Source organism: Notamacropus eugenii, chromosome 3, assembly GCF_028372415.1.
Source record: "Notamacropus eugenii isolate mMacEug1 chromosome 3, mMacEug1.pri_v2, whole genome shotgun sequence".
NCBI lineage: Eukaryota > Metazoa > Chordata > Mammalia > Diprotodontia > Macropodidae > Notamacropus > Notamacropus eugenii.
The window spans coordinates 426,808,687-426,830,295 of record NC_092874.1 but is presented as its reverse complement, the minus strand read 5'-3'; the positions used below and the strand labels follow the sequence as shown (position 1 = coordinate 426,830,295).

Here is a 21,609-nt window from a genome sequence, read left to right as displayed (position 1 = left end):
TTTAAAATTTTTTAAAGTTAAAATTTTTTGTGAATTTTTAAAGTTAAAAATATGAAGCAGTGTGGCATAATATAGAGGTCCTCCTTGGAGTCAGGAAGACTTGGGTTAAAATCCTACCTACATCATTCTAGACATGCGACAAAGGGAAAGAACCCAGGTTTGCCCTGCCCTGGTTACGTTTCTATCTCTCATTCCACAAAGGGAAATACTACTTTCTCTTCCTCTACCATCTCCCTTTCACTTAGCCTCTCAGTGCAACTGTCTAAGACCACAAGTTACAGATGAGTGGCTGATCTACATCAATGGAGGGAGTTTCCACACCAGAGAATTTCCCACATTGATTAATTAAATCTCAGATCTGTTCCACAAGTCTACCCTCTTCCCCATCTCCCCCGCAAAATTTTTCTAAAAAAATTCTTAGAATTTGATTACATGTGTAGACAGTTCTTCGAATTGATGAGAGGGAATTTTACATACAGAGGTAGCTACAAGTTCAAAAAAATGATGTAACTATAAAGTCCTGCTTGTATTCACTGTATTTTATGCCAAGATGAATGCCAATCAGTCATCTGATAAACATTTATTAAGCACCTACTATGGGCTTGGCACTGTGTTGAGTGCTAGGGATATACATAAAGGCAAAAGGGAGTCTCTGCTTTCAAAAAGCTTGAAATCGAACGGGGGAAGACAATGCACAATTACAGAACAGGCAACAATCAACTGAGGGAAAGTACTAGAATAAAGAGGGACTGGGAAACATTTCGGTAAAAGAAGAGATTTTAGCTGAGGCTTGAAAGAAGTCAGAAGGCAGAGGAGAGGAGATAGAATGAAGGAGGAATAGCCAGTGAAAATGCAAGAATCAGGAGATGGGGTGTCTGATCAAAAAGTACATGGTAGAGGGCACAAGGTGGAAGAAGACTGGAAAGGAGGAGAGGAATGGAGCAGGTTATGAAGGACTCTGAATGTCAGAGGATTTTCTATTTGAAAGGTGATAGGGAGCTCTTGAAGTTTATTAAGAGTGTGTGTATTGGGGGAGGCTGTGTGGTGTGATATGATAGGATCTGAATTTTAGGAAAAATGATTCAGGGGTTGAATGAAGGATACACTGGAATAGGGGGAGACTTGAGGCAGGCAGACCCACCAGCTACTGCTGCAGTCCAGGCATGAAAAAAGAGGGTGCACTAGGATGGGGGTGGCGTCAGAGGAGAGAAGGGGGCATATTTGAGAGATTCTGCAAAGGCAAAATCAACAGACCTTGGCAATAGATTGAGATGGTGACAAGTTGAAGATGAAGCCTCAGATTCAAGCCTGGGGGACCCAGAGAGTAAGTGGTGATATGGGAGTAATATGGGAGTTTGGAAGAAGGGAGAGCTTGGGGAAAAGATTACACATTCAGTTTTGGACATGTTGCATTTAAGATGGTTAGAGGACATCTGGTTTGAGACTTCTAATAGGCAGCTGAAGACATAACAGTGGAGGTCAGTAGAGGTTAGAGATGGATAGGGTGATCTGAGAAACATCTTCACAGAGATGATAACTGAACCCTTGGGAGCTAAGGAGATCTCCAAGTGAAATAGTCTAGAGGATGAAGAGGCCCCAGGACAGAGTCCTGGGGGACACCCATGCTTAGCGGGTTTGACTTAGATGACCATTCAGCAAAGGAGGCTGAGAAAGAACAGTCAGATTGATAAGAGAGAATCATGTTCTGAAAACTTAAGACTAGAGAATAATAAGGAAACAAGGGTGACTGGAATTATCAACAGCTGCAGAGAGGTTGAGAAGGATAAGGACTGAGAAAAGGCCATCGCAGAGGGTGATAGAGGCTGGGGGACAGGGACAGACAGGTGTTGTAAGGGTTATTTCAGACATAGTTATCCTGTACTTGTTATAACTGCGAGTTATGTTATAGAGAAGACGCTGAATAACTGAAAACAAGTTGGATCTTTGAGGTCCTTAATAGACCAATTTTTCCTTGCCATGATTGGTGAAAAAAGATAAATATGGTGAAATGCCTAATTTACATTTGCAAAATATTCCTCTTTACTGAGTTGAGATTCTTAATCATTTGGATGCTCTGAAATAGATCGCTGTGTGTGGAAAGAACATTAGGGTGCTAGAAATATTCTCAATTCTACCACTAACTAGTTATGTGACCTCAGATGAGTATTTTTCCTTCTCTGGACCTCACTTCACTTATCTGTAAAATGGGAGAATTAGGTTAGAAGGTCTCTTAAGATCTCTTCCAGCTCTAACATTCTATAATTTCATACTCAAGGTTGAAGTTACTAATGAATAGAAAAACAACTGCCTTTAAATATGATTCAAATGCATTCACTTTCCTGTGGACTAAATATACCTATAAAGAAATGTATGGAGAGAGCTTTTCCTTCAGTGGGGTAGCACTATCCAAATATTAGCACAGGCTCCTAACTCCTATGCCTTCCCCCCTAAACGACTGTTCTCTAGAAACAGAAAGTAGGATGAGGGCAAGGATGGACCATCCCTCATAGGATTCTTTGAGACTGAAAGCTTCCCAAAACATACTGTTTCCCCTGTGATCACTCCCATTCTCACCTATGAAATTTCAAAATTGTTTTTGTATTAAAGTTCAATTTCCATAGGAAGAAAGGGATGGGAAAGGAGCAGAGTGGTGATCTCAGGATAAGCTGTTTGATTGAACTCCTATGGAGAAGATATGGCATCCTTTGTAATGACCCTACCAAGATGGCCAATTGAAACAGGCACTAGGGACTGGTGATCAATCTAAGACTGAAACACAGAAAAAGCCAGAAGAAAGAACAGGAGGTTGGATCTGAGACTAATAAAAATGAATAGGTAACACCTATATCCTGTCCCACTCCTTGGCAGAGATAGAAGGATGTTGTACATTGCCCAAACTTTCAGACTTTTTTGACATACTGGTTGATCATCTTTGCTGATTTTCCCTCTTCTTTTCCGGTTTAAACTTTTGTCTTTAAAAATATTATTTGTTATATGGAATGGTTCTTTGGGAGGGAAAGAGAAAGGGACACTGGAGGAAATTATGATGATGTAAAAAAAAGGCAAATCAAGAGACATCAATAAAAACTTATTTTAAAAACATTCATTACGTAGAGTTGGAATTCTCAAAACAAGTAGACCTTGAATGCTTGCCAGAAGACCTTGAAGCCATCTATGGCAGCCATCCTCTTCTCCACCCCTTCCATAGAACTGACTTACAAGAGTCTAAGTAGGCTACTTTCTTGTCAGTAACACCTCCACCCCTTCAAGGAATCAAGACTGTAGGGAAATTTCCTCATCTGTAATAACGATACCTGCTAACACCTACCTCTTGGGGAGGGTGAAAAGAAAGGACTAGGCAAACTGGAAACTGCTGTTGAAATGTGACCTACTATCATGAGACCAAAGTTTTGCCAGTGAAATTGAATTAAATATTTAAGTACCTGCTATGTGAGTGGTACTGGGAAAATGACCAACACAAAACAGGCTTTGCTCTTGAGAGGCTAACATGGTAGCATGGGTTCAAATCCCATCTCTGTCCTTTAGCTCTGTGGCCTTAAGCAAATCATTCATCTCTTCTCTGCCTCATTTTCCTCATATGTAAAATAAAAGGGTTGAACTAATGTCTTCTAACATTAAATCTTTGATTTTATGATCATACAGATAAGTAAATACAAATTATATACACCAAATAATAGAAAGTAATTTCAAGAAGGAAATAGTACAAACAACTGAGAGTAAAGGGGAATCAAGGATCTATTAGGATACCCTTACACTGGGTAGCTAGGTAGGACAATGGACAGAGCACCTGGCCTAGAGTCAGGAAGACCTGAGTTCACATCTGATCTCAGACAGTTTATGTGACCCTAGGCAAGTCACTTAACTCTATTTACCTCAGTTTTCTCATCTGTAAAATGAGCTGGAGAAGGAAATGGCAAACTACTCCAGTATCTTTGCCAAGAAAACCCCAAATGGGGACATGAAGAGTTAGACATGACTGAAACAACTCAACAACAAAAATACCCTTCCTGAGTGGAGCCTTCAAAGAAGACAGGGATTCTAAGGGGTTAGAGGTGAGGATGGTCTCTATACTAGGCATGGAGAACCAGCTGGGCAAAGATGGAAGGTAGGAGATTGAATGTTGTGTTTGAGGGGGAACTAGTAGGACAATTTAACTGGACCAAAGATGGCATGAAATGGAAGAATAGGACATAAGGCTGGCCAGATAGATGGGAGTTAAATTGTCCCACAGAGGAGCATGTAGTTTACCCCGGAGGCTGAAAGGAGCCACTGAAGATTTTTTAGTAAAGAAATGATATGGTTAGATTGGTATTTGGAAAATACCAACTTGGCAGTTGTGTCAAAGGTTAGAGAGAAGAAAAGCCCGGAAACATGATGACCAGTTACTACTGCAATCTGCCAGGTGAGAGGTGATGCTCAACTATGGAGGAGGCTATATGAGTGAAATGCAGGGACCCACAAGAGACAATGTTATGGAGGCAACATGAGAGGACTGGGGTGAGAGGATCCCTTCTATCCCTTCCTACTCTCAGTTCTAGGAGCCGATTAGTGTTAGCATTAATACAAAAAAGGTTGGTTGCTTACAAAAAGCAGGTCTTCAGCTATGAATCACTTGTCACTTTAAGAATCATTGACTTAGACATGGACCCATTGGCTTGTTCTTTAAACACAAATAAAGTAAATCTGGGACTGGGATTAAGATTTCCGAGGTAAAAATCAACTGATAAACAGAAAATTGGCAACAATAGTTGCTATTCACTGAATAGCTTATTTTGCTATTTTTTCCCCTTAGGCTCCATTGCAAAACAAAGCCAGATTTGTATCTGCAGAACATTCTTGTGGTAACTGGAAGAAATTATCACACCAACAAAACTGTCGGAAACATCTACTGCAGCAATGGCAGCGGTCCTTCTTCCATCAAAGAGCCTCTGTCATTTAAAGATTTTTGTAAAACAAAATGTGTGAAGAGATGCCCCCATTTAAAAACCAGCCTGTTGTCCTGTTAGAAGGAAAGCATTAGCACCAGAAGTAGCCGAGAGAGTTGTACATTGAGGAGAGAAGCTTTTAGGAATACCGGGAGAGCAAGTTGTATAAAATAGTACTAAGGACTTCATGGTGACTGAGCTCTAGAAGGCTGATTAGAGGACTCTGGTAGATCCACCAAGTTCAAGGCCAGGGATGAATGCTGGCTTTCCATCCAAGGGCCAGTGTAGCTACATTTGGAGAGGTTCTTAAACAAATGGATGTCCATTAGGGGATAGTCAGTGAATCATGGGGGCAGTCTGCAGAGGCATAGAAGCAGTACCTATACCAAGGAAACAGCAGAACCATAAAGTATTGAAGTATGCATGGAACACTGTGTCAGTGGGAGAAACAAGAATGAAAAAGAAATAGTCTTTGTCTCTGCTAGTAGAAGGGATGTGCCAAATAAAGAGAAACTGTAGGAAAAGCATTAGATTTGGAGTTGGCCTCAGTTTCCCCATCTATAAAATGAAAGGTTGGTTTCAATTGCCTCCAAAGTCCCTTTTACCTCTAATTCTATGGTCCTAAGAACAAAATAATTGTTATACCCCAAAGCCAGAATTTTATAAGAGGAGAACAAAGAATTATTCAAGGTCCAAAGAAAGATCTCTTATGAAAAAGTACATGTTGCTTCTATAAATGGCATATTAATAAAATGTCCATTTCTCCTTCTATCCTAAGTCAGCATAACCTTTCAATTTTGTGAGTTATTATCTCAATTAAGAAGCAGGCTAAGTCAAGGGCTCTTAGTACTCAGGAAAATCTGGCACTTAATGCTCTGACAATATCTGAGTGGCAAGGCTGAATGCTAAACATGATTTCTGTATTAGGTTCATGAAAAAATATGACTTGTTTACTTTACTAGCATCTAGTTTTCATTATTTAAAATAAAATCATGTTTGGTCGTGCTGTGCTGTAAGCACATTGCCAACTCCCCATCACACAACTGCCAACTCCCCACCATACACAGCAACTCCCCACATACACGCAGCATTCCAGTATTGTTGCTTTAGTATTAAACAAGATTACCATTTAGAAAGCAGAGAAGACAAAGGAATGGAAGGATGTTATTGCCCCCAGATCCTCAGTGTAATTCCAGTCAGTTATCAACATGAATAAAGGCTTTTAAAGGGGAATGGTGAGTAGCCAATGGTAAACAGGAAGAAAAAGGAGATTTTTCCCTGGGCAAAACAGAGGATACTAAGACCCCTGGATGTAGGTTTTCTGGCAAGTAAGGGAGGAAGCTGAGGAACTGAGGGGAGAATCCAAAAATCCCTATGATCTCCAAGAGGAATTGAGCTGAGTTGCTATATAAGTCTTTCAAGTCAGAGTTGAGGTAACAAATGAGGTATTTCTTCAGTTTTCATGTCACTCAGTTACAGAATGTCAGAATTGGAAGGGACCTCAACTATCATCTAGTTCAACCTATACACAAAAGAAATCGTCGCTATGACATACCCAACTCTAGTCTCCGCTTGGACACCTCCAGTGAGGGGAATCCTTGACTTTCTGAGGTGGCTCATTCCATTTGGGGACCACCATTTTTTTTTAGGTTGTCACTGACATGAAGTCAAAATGTGTCACTTTGCAGCTTCTACCCATTGCTCTTGGTTCTGCCCTCTGAGACCAGTTTAAGTCTAACCCCCTTGTCATGTGATAGCTTTTCAAAAAACAGCTCTCATTCCATTCCCACTCCCTGAATCTTCTTCTCCAGGTTAAATACCTTTAGTTCTTTCAACCAACCTTCCTAAGGCATGAGTTCAAGGTCCTTGACTATTGGAGTTGCTGGCTTCTGAAAGCTCTCCAGATCATCAGTATTCTTCTTACACTACAGGGTGCAAAACTGAAAAACAACACTTCTGATGTGGTGTGGTCAGGCAGAGGACAGAGGGATTGTCACCTCCCTAATCCTGGAAGCTAGGCATCATGGGAAATAAAGCTTTTTTTATCCTTTCTCTTCACTATTTGCATCTGTATGCTGCATTTATTGCATTTGTATATTGCATTTATTCATTCCTTCAGTGGTTGGTTAATTAATTCATTCAAAGACTGAATATCTCTCATATGCATATGTGAAATACACATAGATGTATAGGGCCCAGTAGCTGGCCTCAAGGGGCTTACTCTCTAGTTGTAGAAATGAAACTGAAAAATTAAGCTTTACTGGAAATGTCACAGGCAGTAAGGAATTAAGTGCTAAGTGAGTGGCACAGACTTTTTAGTGCCAGGAAAACAAAAAGGAGAGAGAACTCACTGTTTGCTTGGTGGGAGAAGTTTTTTTAAAAAGCCTCTATTTCTTTGCATTCAAATTGTTTTTGCATTTGATTATAAACTCCAATTGGGAAAACACGTCATTTTGAATGAGCTGTTGTACAACACCTAGGCCTAGAACTGTAAGACTCAATAATGATTTTACAAGCTGATTTAGAGATTTTTTAAAAAGGCAAAATGGTGCTTGATTCTCTACTGTTAGTAGTTTCAACAAGGCAGGAAAGACATAAAATGTACCACAGTAGACATATAAAATTCTTAATCTCCTTCTGCACAAGCCTAAGGTTCAGTAACACATATTTATCCTTTCAAAACATAAAGCATAACAAAGTCCATTATCCACCGGGCCCCTGAAAGAATATATCTTTCTATGGTGCATCTAAGAGTAGGAAGAAGTATGTCTTGGCTCAACTTAAATTTATGTCCCATTTGGATAATTAAATTCTTCCTGAGGACAAGGACTGTGTTTTATTCATCTTTGCATTTCCCACAGAATTGAGAATAGACTTCTCCACACAGCGGGCACCATAGTGGATACAGGGCTATCTTCAAAGCCAGGAAGACGTGGCTTCAAGTCTCACATCTTATACATGACTGTGTGACCCAGGACAAGTCACTTAACCTGTCAATGTTCCAGACAATTCTCTAAGGCTGTAAGTTGCAGGAAAGGTATGAAATCTGCACTGACAGAGGGAGTTTCTTCATAAAGAAGTTCCTTATGAAACCCCAGTCCCTATCCCTTACATGTCTATATATGTAGTCAGAGACACTTTATACCCTTTGGTTCGCTCAGCATCACTGTGAGATAGAGCCAAGGTACCAGAATTCCCAGAAGGAAGGTAAGGAATCTGAAACACAGAAAATTTAAGTGATTTTCTTCAAGGTCAAGGCCACACCGCTCAAAGATGATAGACTCATGTCACCTGACTCCAAGTCCCACTCCACCACATTGCTGCCTCTCAAATGTTTGCTGAAAGAATCAATTAACTAATTACTTTAGGGCTCTGGAACTCAACAGAACTCCAAAAGGTGACCCGCTCATCATCTTGCTGAATTCCCCAATCGTTAGGTCTTAGGAGGGAAGCTAGCAGCAGCTACTCAAGTTTTTTTCCATCTCTGAATCATTCTTGTTTACAAACACCGATAGTTTGTTACTGGAACATGAATTGATTGAAGACAAACATTTTCACTACTCTAGCAAAACTAAACCAGAAAACCTGAGTTCAAACCCCACCTCTGACATTTCATAGCTGTCTGATCTTCACTAAGTCATTTCAGTCCAGGGAGTCTCAATTTCTTTATCTTTCAAAAGGGAACAAGAATACTTGTGCTACTTACCTGGAAAGGTAAGCCATGAAGGGTAAGTCTGAGTCCCAGACTCTGCCTCTCACTAGCGCCTTATGTATGGCTTTACCGATTCCTGGTTTTTGATTCTGTTTTTAATTCAGATTCTGGGTCCTGCCTCCAGCTTTCTGCTCCACTCTTACCTCTCCATTCTGACTCCATTTGCCCCACTGTTTTGAAAGACTAAGACCGCAACACAGTGGAGAGACAGGGCCTAAGTTACTACTCAGTGAAATGAATTGAAAATATGCTAAATGGTGCTTGAGTGACCTGAGATGGAATGTTAAATTTCCATCCTAGCACCAGTGAGATTAGGGCAAAGCAGTTAAGTCTCTTCGGTTGGTGGCAAAATGGGGAAATATCGCAATTAAGCAAATTGCAAGGACTGAGCAGAGCAAGATGACCGATAATGGTCCAGTCATCATTCTGATCCAGTCCTGATCTTACCCTCTTTTAGGAAAGAGAGAAAAAAACATGTGAGCATTGTACTTACTTCAAGTGTGCTTCCTGCTTTTAACATAATGTGACTGATGAGGGCTCTTTGCTCTGATGAAGTGAGCCTTACTCCAAAGCATGAGAGTTTTAGTAAAATAATTGCCTGGCTGGGTCAAGCACAAATCTATCAGGCACCTGAAGTTGACTATTCAGTACTTGTTCTGATATCATCATGATTTACAGACACTGATAGGTCATTATCAGGACCACAGCTGAATACATGAAGGAACTGTAGGAGCATGAATTTGCCTTCATGTGTCTGGCCAAAATGGTTGTACCCTTGGGTTTGACCCAATGAAATGACTTCGCCATCATACAAGTGGATCGGTTCTTCCCTGACAATGAAATGCCCTCCCTTCCTCCCCAGGACCAGAGTTGCAGAGTTCTGTATGTTTTAAAGCCAGCTGCTCATTTCCACAAAACTGGTTAAACGAGTCCACCAGCTATTTGAGGGCAGCCTGTAATACTCTGTTACCATGAGGTAATCAGTCAAAGCAAATGGTAAGCACTGGGTAACTTCATAAGGGAGGGCACTAGACACAGAAGACATGGGCCCCATGTGAAAGTGGCCTTGTCACCTAGTTGGGGAACAAATGACTCAGACTAGATTCCTCCTAAGGCACAATGCTCATCATCACTATGTGAAAATTTATTAATGCTGGATAAAATGGGTGCCAAAGCAGGTGTGTGAAGTGAGGCACTCAAGTGTCTCCTACATGAAACCTTCTCTAATCTCCTCCCAGTTGTTAGGGTCCTTGTCCTCTTGAAATTACTTGGTGTTTATTTACATATCTGTATATATGTTCTGCCACCAGCCCGCCCAATAGAACTTAAGCTCTCAGAGAAGAGGATTTCACTTTTTTGCTTTTAAATTCCGAGCATCTAAGACATGTGTTGTGTATTTAATAAATGCCTGTATTTAACTGGCTCAACAATTTAAATGTTTTTCTTGTTAAAAAAAAAAAAAAACAACACTGAAATTTAGCAAAGGAGAAACATTAATCTTGCTTGTATAGAAAAGTTCTTATCTATTGTACAAATGGAAGAAATTACTAGAAACAAAACAGATGGATAGGATTATAGAAAAATAAAGGATTTTTGAACATGTATGTATCACCCGAGGGCCTGTCCTCAGCCCTCTTTTCTCTACACTCCCTCCCCTAGCGATCTCATCTACTCCCACAGTATTATACAGATGTCTCCAAACCTGTATCTCTAGTCTTATACTGTATTTTGAATTTCAGACCCTCCTCTCTAACTGTGTTTACCAAACCGACTTGGAATCCTAGAAGTCTCACTAAAGACTCAATCCAATTCAATTAAACAAACATTTCTCCAGTACTTACTTTGTGCTAGGCATCGCGCTGAGCATTGTAAAGACAAAGACAGGAACACAAAAATCTCTACCATTGAGGAAGACTTCTATTCAACATGGCCAAAAGTGAGCTGTTTATCTTTCTCCTCAAATTTACTCCTGTTTCTGACTTTCGCCCCCATTATTTACCCAGTCTCCCATCTCTGGAAAGCTCGCTTTTGGCTCTAACTCTTCTCTCTCCCTCACCTCTCATGTAATTTACCATTTCTCTGGAATCTTTCTCACCCTTTCTGTTATCTGTCTCCTACTCTGTTCCTATGGCAATAACCCTAGCATAAGAGCTCACTACCACTCACCTAGACCATGGGAATAGCCCCTTAAACCCTTTTCAAATTACCCTTTGTACTGCTCCCATAAAATCTTTTCTGTATTTCGATGTGGAAATATAATTCCTCTGCTGAAAAATCTTCAATAGCTTCCTATGGCCTCCAGAGGAAAGCTCAAGCTACTTTGTCTAGTATTCAAGGACTTCCACAATCTGAAATTACTCTGTTTCCATCCTTCTCTTATACTGGTACCCTTTGCATATACTACATTCTAGAGAAATTTGTTGACTCTCGGCCATGACCCAGCTGGGTCATGTTACCTCATCTTTCAATTGGTTCAAATATTATTTTTAACAAGTTACTTTTAATTCACAGAACAAAACAAGCATTTCCATAACACAGTACAATTAAAAATATAATTGCACATGAAACTGAAAATCTATTCCCTTCAAATATACATCAAAGTTATAATGTAAATTTATCTTTTCTTCTTCCCTCTCCCCTACCCTAGAGATGGCTACCATTAGATACAAATAGGAAAATATATATACATGGGGGGGTGTATGGGGGAGTAGGGTATGGATATGTAAACTTATTCTACATATACTTCTATTTATCAGTTCTTTCTCTGGATGCAGAGAGCATCTCTCTAGCATTAAGCATTATTTTCTATGCGTATAACAGCCTATACCTCTTCTCCTTTTCCTTTCAAATTCCTATCCCTTCTTTAAGGTCTAATTCATTATGCCACCTTCTCCAGGGAGTCTTCCGGTCCTAAGTATCCAGGCTTCTAATTCTCCCAGTTTATAATGACTGTCTCAGGTCTCCATTTTGAACTTCTAAAGTACATATATCATGTAATATTGTGTTCTATAGTTCTGTGTGTTTGTCTTATCATTCTCACAAACCATGTTTCTAGATAAGGTTTTATTTAAACTCAGTATTCCTTTATGACCTATCCCTATAGTTTGTATACAACAGGTATTTAATAAATGTTTGTAGAATGAATGATTGAATGAGCAAAAAGTTATGCACACAAAAGAAAAATTTTTTTAAAAACTGAGAAGCATTTTGTGGTAAATGCTTTGAATACAAATCTGATATCTCCACTCTATAAGAATCTGATACAAATTTATGAGAACAAGATTCATTTCGCAGGAGATAAATGATCAAAGTATATGAATGGATCAGACAATTCTCAAAGGAAAAAAATATTAAGAATTTGTCATTGAAAGATTATTCAGACACCCTACTAATCAGAGAAATATAAATTGAAACAACTCTCAGCTACTATCTTACTTAAACCCACCAAACTGACAAAGTTAATTAAAAATTATAAAAAATGGTGCTGACAGAACCAAATTGTTATACTGTTGGTGAAACATTGAATTGATGCAATATTTTTGTAGAGTGATCAGGCAAGATGATAAAGGAATTTTAAAAGTAATCATGAACTTTGACTCAGTGATCCTATTATCCAGATTCATATTCTAAGGTAGCTAGTTCTATTCTAAAATATTCACAACAATGTGATGCACTACAGCTAGTAACTGGGAGGAAATGATATATCCATTGACTGAAGAATGTGTATGCCAACTGTGGTTTATCACTGAAATGGGACAGTACTGTTTGATTCAAAAATGAAATAAAGAATATTTTTAAAATGGAAAGACATAGTAATGAAAACGAAATTAGAGTAACATATGACTACAAATAGGTGTATATATACACATATGTGTGTATATATACATATACATATATGTATGTGTATCCCCCTCATTGGAGGTACTCCAATATGCACTTGCAGATTAGGTCCCCAGGAGGTGACTATTCCCAGGTCTGAACTCCCAAACTATGGCTCATGACTCTCTACTGGTATGCTCACCATACTAATAGAGGATACAATTAGCTCAAAGCAAAGGCATTTAGTGAGATGGAATAGTAATAGCTACAAAACATTTTCCCCATGAACCTGGGAAACACTCTCCCATAAGTACACATAGCATTAGTAAGATGAGAGGGCAGATACATAGAGTACTCTGGTCCTAACACTTGCAGCCCTGTGGAGTTCCAATGGCCTTTCTCCTCTTGTGGGACCCTCTGAGCCATCTCCTTACTGGGAAGTTTACTCATCGAGCTCCCTGAATCTATTTCTTTACATGGCTACATTCCTGACTTCCAAGGCTAATTCTCTCTTGAATCTATAACTGTCTCTGCTCTGTTGTCCATAAGGCCAGCCCCTCCAAGATGTACCTGGCTTTCATTCTACTGTTCCCCTTGGCTAGAGGCCCCAGAGAAAAGGCAGAGGATCCCACACCTCTCAAGATCTGTGTTCTTCTTTCATAGCAGGCTTTCTTCTCTGTTGCCAGGGATCACACTCCTGTGTCCTGTGTCTTAATGTTTTAAACAGTTATAAGGGATGTGGTTGATATTTTAGAGTCAATAGGCAACAGTCATCTATCTAATTCAATCAAGCTTAAAGATGCCATACTTTGTAAAGGAGCAATTCATTGTCCCCATTTTATTAAGTTAACAATAAGCCCTACACTTCATTCAAGATCTTAATATCATATTGTTTCTGATACTAGCTCCCTTACTCCTATAATTACATCAGTGGAGGGTGGAGATAATCAATGGATCAATAGTGTCCTGATAAATTTGCCCCCCCACTATATGTAGTATATTTGTTGATTTCAGGTTCATAAGGCATTTTCCTCACAGCACCCTGATGAGGTAGTTAGCACAAGCATTATCCCCATTTTAGAGATGAGGAAACTGAGGTTCAAAGATGTAGTAAAAGTAGCATCATAACTGAGATATTTCTCTAACTCTGAGTCCAAAGGTACCTCACACCAAATGATGCAAAGCTTTGTAAGTACACAAATGGAAAAAAAATCCAAAGGAGACACAAAGCAAATAAGATATTGTTACTGTGTGGTAGACCAAGTATACTTTTTTTCTGTTATCAAAATGGAAAAAGTTTGGAATTTGTGATTTTATATATATTTTATTCCTCTTTTTGCTGGTTTACTTACTCATTCCATTTTATTTTGTTGGTACATTTATTATTTTTAAAAGTTTAAAAACAGATGTTTAAGGAATATAGATTGTGGAGATTTCCAGGAAAGGGGGAATCTGGAAGTATCCATAAAAGAGACACAAATGGAAGAGTGAGAGGAAGCATCTGACCTACTTTTCCTCCAATGGCACATGGTTTTGGAATATCTCCTTCTCCTCCCCTTCCTCTTTCTTCCTTCAGTTTTCTTTTCCTCCAAGAGTGTGGGAAGAGTAGAAGAAGCCAGCCAGGAAGGTTCTGGACTAAACTGGGCGATCTAAATACAAAGAGCCTGGATCTACCTGGACTAAGGTAACAAGGCTGAACCAGAGGAATTGAATTTTGTAGGATGTCAAATCAGACCTAGCATTCCAGCTTTGGCTACCGATCCTGCTGATTCCAAAGGCAAAGTTAGGATAGTATTCAATGGCCACCAGGGCCCCTATTCATAAGTCCAAGTAGGTGAAGACTCTTTGGGATAAGATCAACTCTCCAGGTGGATGAGGGGTGGGCAGGTCTATGCACTCCCAGATAGGAATTTGTTAGTCAAAAGCATATCTATGTGGTGGTACATGGAAGAAAGACATTTTCCAGCAGAGGGAGTTTTTGGTCCCCTTTGCTTATCCTTCTCACTTTCTATCTCCTTGGCTTACCCACTAGTCTTTAGAGTAAAGTACATGCAATCAGCATTGCTCAATAGCCTGCTGTCATAATGCCACTCTTTCCTCCATTTTTATCAGTGTTTCTATACCCCCTAGTCAGCGTAGAGTATACACAGGTCATGGATTAGAAACCCCAAGTATGAAGTCCCCCTAAAGAAATTAGGATATAAATCTCTTTGATCATTTTAACAAGTTTCACCCTGAAGTTTAAAACACACACACATGCACACACATACACACATATACACACACACACACACATTTCTAAGACTTTATCTTCTTGGAACAAATGAGGGATTTTCTCAAATTTCTCTTCAAGGAAAGGGTTTTCTATAAAGATCAAATCTTTTTAACCTTTTTTGTGTGATGGACAACTTTTGTGATCTGGTAAGACCCATGGACCCCTTCTCAGAATAATGTTTTGAAACGCATAAATAAGATTACAATAGAAACCAATTATATTGAAATAAAAAAGTCACTTTTTCCCATTCAAGTTCATGGACCCCATGAAAACTACCCACAAACAGCTTGGGGGACCATGGGGCCTAGGTGAAGAACTCCTGTATTTGAGAGTCCATCCAAACATTCATCACTTGGCCCTTTGCACCTCTCCAAATTAAAACTATCGCCACATAATAAACTGGAATTCACTCACTCCTAACAATAAGGATTAACTCCCATTTAAATAGTGCTTTAAGGTGCTTATAAACTACCCCATAAATGGAAACTATCATTATCATCACTGATCATCATTATCATTTTTACTCCTATTAGCCAAAGTTCCTTTCCCAGCCTCTAAGAACAATTGCAAGAATGGTGGAGTTGCCATCAAAAGATCCAGGTGTCATGAATTATCCATGAGGCCTGGGGCTTGTCATTCACTTCTCTGGACCTTAGTTCCCTCTTCAATAAAATGAGGGAGTTGGGCTAGGTGACCACTGAAGTTCCTTCTAGCACTAAATTTATTTGTCCTCTGATCCTCACAATTTCACAGAACATCATCTGAAAAAACCAAATAAACACATACAAACCCCGATTGCTATCAGCCAGATATAACTCTCCTTTGGGGAGGACTCCTAAGTCTATATTGCCAATCCTGGTCCTTCCCCTGAGCTCCAGTCCCATGTTTCCAACCACCTATGGGACAGTTGGCCTAGACTATCCTGCAGGTCCCTTCCAACTTTAAATCTCTGTCAGTTTCAAAACTGAGATGTCCCCAAACAATTTCCTTACCTTCTCATCTTAAAATGTTCTTCTTCTCCTGAGTTCCCTATTTCTGCTAAGAATTTATTCTCCAGTCATCCATGCGTATACCTTGTCATTTAAAAATTTTTCTTTCCCCCTTGACTCCTATAACTAAATCCTGCCCATACTGCCTTCCCAGTCTCTCTCATATTTACTTCCTTTCCATTCTACTACCAGAGTTCATTTGCTTTCACCTGGATGAGAGTTTCCTCTCAGCACCACTCTCACTTCTCTTTAATCTGCCCTACACAATGCTAGAAGATTAATTTGCTGAGAGCAAGTGCACATCACTGACCAAAAATGTCTGTTAGTTCTCCATTCCTTACCAGTTATAGTCCAAAGCCCTCACCCAGGCATTCAAGGCTATAATCTGGATTGAACAGACCTTTACCAGCCTTATTTTACATTACTACCCTTCATATACCCTATACTATAGTGAAGCTAGGCTTTATGACATCCCTCAAGGTACTACCAAATTTTGCCTTTGAGCTCAAAAGAAATGTGAGATGTGTAAATTTAGAACCGTCTCCACTCCAAATGTTCATAACAGACTATTTGTGTCCAACCTGTGGCAGAGTCTTCCAAGCTATATTGGTCTGATCACCCACAGTCAGACACATTGTACATTGACCCTGGCATAATGATGTCATTCTGGTCCTCTTTGAGAATGAAGGACAACAACCAACCAACCAACCAAATTTTTCAAGTTCTATGTCTTTCTTCATGCTGTTCTCTCCTTGCCCTCAAGTTTCATACTCTAGTTCAGGCTCTGAGTCTTGTACAGAAATATACATATATATATTATATATACATATGTAATAACTAGAAGATATTAGGTGCTTAAGAGAGGTACAAAAAAAGTGTATACGTGGTCAGCAGGGAGAATTCATGTCCAGCTGGAGAAACCAGGGAAAGACTCATGGAAGAGGAAACATTTGTGCCAGGCATCAAAGGATAGACAGAATCTGAGTCGGCAAAGACAGCAAAGATGAACAGAGAGAATAAAATGCTCTCTAGGGAGACCGAAGGGCAGCAAGACAGTACAGTGCTGGGCAAGGGCCACACCTTATTATAAGACATAGCATGGTACCATGGAAGGAGTACTGAACTTGGAATCAGGACAGATTTGTGTTCAAATCCTACCAAACTAACAGTGCTACTATCAGCAATCTATCTCCAAGGCTTGTTTCCCTTATCTGTAAAAATAGGCACAATAATGTCAGTTACCATCTACCTCACAGGGTTTACTTAATAATGAAATAAGATAATGTACGTATAGCTTTTTGTATTCTCTAAAGCACTATCTCCCATGGTGACTGACATTGTCATCGTCACCATCATCATCATCATTATGATTATAAAGCTTCCTGGGGCAATGCATAGAGACCTGAGTTCAAGTTCTTCCTCTGACACAGGCTGACTGTGAGCCCAAGAAAACGCTTCTCAGTGGTCTAAGCAACCTACTAAGACTAGAAGATGCTGATCTGCCCTGGGAGAGGGAGTTTCCTTAACAGCTAGTTCTCTATGCCATTAAAATGACAGGTTCAGTCCCTATCATCATCACCACCACCATCATCATTTTTATCATTCATCTTTCTATCCCTCTCAGCACGGGGCTGTGTACATAGTAGGAAAGTAATGAATGTTTGCTAAGTGCACAGCCTCCAGATTGATCCCCTGAAGCAACAGTCACACAAGGGAACTGAAATTAAGAACAGAGGCAAAGATTCTGCGCATTTGGACAGCCTGAAAATTTTAGAGGTTCTGATGCTTGAGTTTGTGAACTTTTAAAAAAAAATGATAACTGCACTTCAATATAATTGGTTTTCTTTGTAATTCTGCTTATTTTATGCATTTAAAACATGATTCTGAGAAGGGGTCTATATACACCTCACTAGACTCTCCAGGAGAACAAGATCATTCAGCATGGAGTGGTAGAGAGAGCCAAGGACAGAAAGTCAGAAGACAACAAGTCAGAGTCTCTTGATACTGGTACTGCCACTTGGTGGGTGAACTCAGGCAGGTTACGTCCCTCTCTACATCTCATTTTCTTTATCTGTAAAATGAGGGTGTTGGACATTTTCTCTATATCTCAGTTCTTTGATCCTGTGATCTGAGTTTGAATTCTGGCTTTGTTATTTGCCATCTTATTACTCTAGGAAGATCATTTTCCAGGCTGGGCTTCAACCTCTTCATCTCTTAAATGAGAGGAATAAATAGTTTCTAACTTCCTTTCATGCTCTAAATCCTATTAATTTCTCAGCCATGTTCAATGATTTTTTTTCCCAGGAACTTAACATAACCCAGCAAAACCACAAGGAGACCAATTGTGCCCTTGTCCTACTGTCGTCCCATCAATCCAACGCAGTTATGATTGAGCTCCTGTTTATATTATCATTCTCAAACCAGAACACTGTCCCTCTCAATTAACTTCCTAGCCAATAGTAGCTCTAAGAGTTGGCTACCAAGAGATGAAAAACTTTTCCTTTCATTTCTTTACTATCCTTTCATTTGTGGATCAAAGAACTCACCGACGTATTACTAATTTGTACAGACATTAAAACCGAGACATTTAATTCTCTGATCTCCAATCCAGTGGAACCACAATCTAGTGGACAGTTAATGATTAATTAGCATTATAATCCCTGACAACTTTGTTTCACGCTCACATACACACACACACACACACACACACACACACACACACACACACACATCCTCCAGTACAGGAAATCTTTAGTCTGGTGCCAGGATTGGGGTAGAAAGGATGCCAGATTGTTCCTCGATTTTTGGAAGATGTTTATAGAGATGGAAATGGCCACTCTTGAACAGGTGGTCTCAGCCTGAATAACTGCCTTAAAGATTCACACCTCTAGAAGAGTGATAAACGCTATTCACTGAACCTGGGTTTACATTCACCTAAATGCAGGGAGCAAGCAGAGGAAATTTATAGCAATACTATCTGTAAACCTAAAGGGAAGACAAGAAGAAGCCAATACAAACAAGGAAGGGGGCATTTAGGGGCTGTTTGACAACACTAGACCAGGTGATGGATCCACCAGATAGGAAATTTTCACTTTCCCTTTGTGTTTTGACCAATCAGACTTTATAAATTATTTCTGCCCTGCACAACATAAACAGAGTTTTTCCTGATTGCCTTTATAGGAGACAAATAGCACACCAGCTGCCTTTTCATCTAGAGAGGAATGCCCATTTTTTATGGCAAGATCAAGCTTTGATGAAAAAGGCAAAAACTAGTTGAGTTAGTTTGAATAAAAAGGAAATAAACATGCTAGGCTGGCTCCCTCACAAATAACATATTTATGCTTCCTGAACCACGTAATGAAAGAAAGCAACATAGGCAAAGGATTAAGATGAGGGAAGCCTTCCCATCCCCTTATCTGATTAGGTGATTACATTCAATCTAGGGGTTTGATTTTACATTAATGTCAATGTGTGGCAGGAAACCCACTCAAGTACAAAAAATAATAACTCATGAACATGTGGAATATTTTTTAAATTGCCAGATGGTAGAACTTGTATTCTTGTTGTTACAGTGCAAATAGACATTTATTTCATAAGTTTAAAAAACCTCATAAAATGTTAATTTTTCTATTTAATTCATTTCTAAGAATGGGAAGCATCAGTGAATTCAGATAACTTTAAAACACCCCAAAATGATAGTGTACAACTCCTTAGCCTCTGGATGTCTCTTTAAATTAAATGGAACTAGAAGTTAAAATGGAGAAGACCAATGGCTTTTATTTCTACATCATCCAAAACATATCACTTAGAAACACTCACCTTGGCATCTCTTTGGGCTTCCAATATCTGCAGAAGAGATACTGCCCATCTGCATTGACCAGATGGGGAAGGCCCTCATAAGGGACATTCTGGGGTGTCCGCCTAGGAGAACTTTCCTCAGGCATTTTGGCAGCCTCTTCAGGACCTTGAAAGAAAAAAAAGCAAGCCTGAATTGAAGAGATCTTACCAAAACACTCATAAGCAGGGAAAGGGGGTCCTGTCTACATAGATTCAAAGTCAGTAACATTTTAAGGAAACCAGTCCAGGAAAAAAAAACGTCACTCCATTTCAAAGATGGGGGTGGGTGGGAAGAGATGATATCCCCTCCAACTGCTAAGACAGAGGACACATTTGTTTTAAGAAAATGTTCACTTTATTTAAATTTTCAAAAAAAAAGTCCAAGGGCCTCATTACAGCTTCCCCCCTTTCCCATCTGTGTTTATTTTTAAATCATTTCAAGAAACTTAATCTTAAAGGGTATTTTAGCTGTAATCAAGTGGCAATTATAGGTACCGCTATGGATGCAAGGACCCAGCTGCATCTCAAGATTCATCTCTCTTTTAAAAAAATCTCTAAGGAACAGCAAAGGGACAAAATAATGAGGTGAACCATACTGTTATTATCATTTCTACCATCCGACACACACACGGGCTAGGATGACAAACCTGTTTCCATCGTGTGAGGTTTTGCATTCCAGAGAGAAGACAGCACCAGGAAATCAAATCCGAGCAAAGAAAAAGCTTTCCCCCATCACTGCTGTCACACGGTAACACCCAACCAAATATTTAGCGCTCCCTCCAGCCCCCTCCCTCCACCCCACCCCCAAATCATGCCTTTCTGCTTCTTGGAGTGTACGCCTTAGAGCCTGCTCCAAGCTCAGCTCCCTGTGACAGTCTCTCTCTCTCTCTCTCTCTCTCTCTCTCTCTCTCTCTCTCTCTCTCTCTCTCTCTCTCTCTCTCTCTCTCTCTCTCTCTCTCTCTCTCTCCCTCTCTCCCTCTCTCCCTCTCTCTCTCTCTCTCTCTCTCTCTCTCCCCCTCCCTCTCCACTTTCTGCTCTCCCTCTCCTTCCTCTCCGTCTCTTCGCTTTCCCCTCTTCCCCTCTCCCTTCCTTTATCCCCCTCCTTGCTCCCCTGTTCTCTTTCCCCACTCTTTCTCTTCTCTCTATCCCTTCTCCTACTACTTGTTTATCTCATCACTTTACCTAAACAAATTCCCTTGTTCGAAAAGGGAGGGACAGAGAAGAGCCACTCCAGCCCAAAAGGTGCCTTGTGTACACACACACACACACACACACACACACACACACACACACACACACACACACACACACACACACACACGCACACGGCTTAATCTTGCCCCTGGAAGAAAGTTCTCTTTGCAGGTTGCTCTGCAAACTTTACTTCCTTCCTGTCTCTGATACAGGGGGAATAAAAGCGGCTCCTGGAGCTGTCATCCGAAAATTCAAAAAGAAGTGGGGGGAAAAGTAGGGCCAAGCCAAGAATCCATCCAGTCCCTTAGCAGTGGGTAGACATGAGTGGCCGGAGTCCAGAGGACAAGTTCATCTGGTAGCTTACAGGGATACCGGGCTGAGCAGGAGAGAGGGCAGGAGGAGAGGGTGGAAAGAACGCCAGAAAGATACTGCTTGGTTTGAAAGGCAAGGACTCCAGGCGTCAGATGCAGCAGGCTGCCACGCTTAGCATGCAACCGGGGATTAATGCAATGCAGTCTCAGAGAAGGAGGAGGAGAAGGAGAAGGCGCCCGGTGCTTGGCACTGGCTCTGCTGAGCCGCAGAAAGGGGAGTTTACCCGTGGCTGGGCGGCCGGGCGCGCTGCTGCTGGGCTGAGGCGGCGGCGGCGGCGGCTGGTGCTGCTGCCGCCGGGGCCAGGGGCCTCCTCCTCCGCAGGGCGGACGGGCTGGGCTCGGGCAGAGGCAGAGGCAGAGGCAGGGGCGCCCGCGGACTGGGCTCTGCTCGCCGCTCCTCCCGGCTGAGGCGGCGGCGGCGGCGGCTGCTACTGTTGCTGCGCTCGCTCGCTAGCTCGCGTGCATT

The 21,609-nt window shown here is 40.6% G+C and overlaps 1 protein-coding gene across 6 annotated transcripts in view; it reads right to left on the bottom strand.

Annotated features, from left to right (window-relative positions):
• Positions 1 to 21,589, bottom strand: part of MGLL (monoglyceride lipase) — a 155,511-nt gene extending 133,922 nt beyond the window's left edge. For 2 of the 6 annotated variants that reach the window (XM_072598337.1, XM_072598331.1), the window contains exons 1-2: positions 20,226 to 20,348; positions 19,561 to 19,705 (exon numbers count right to left, since the gene is read on the bottom strand). In XM_072598337.1, the coding sequence (XP_072454438.1) occupies positions 19,561 to 19,705; positions 20,226 to 20,235 (155 nt within the window). In that variant the 5' untranslated portion in view covers positions 20,236 to 20,348. Of the gene's footprint in view, positions 1 to 19,560; positions 19,706 to 20,225; positions 20,349 to 20,760; positions 20,780 to 21,367 lie in introns of those variants that run through there. The other 4 variants (XM_072598332.1, XM_072598335.1, XM_072598333.1 and 1 more) reach the window with 4 other exon arrangements.
• Positions 21,590 to 21,609: the final 20 nt, after the last annotated feature.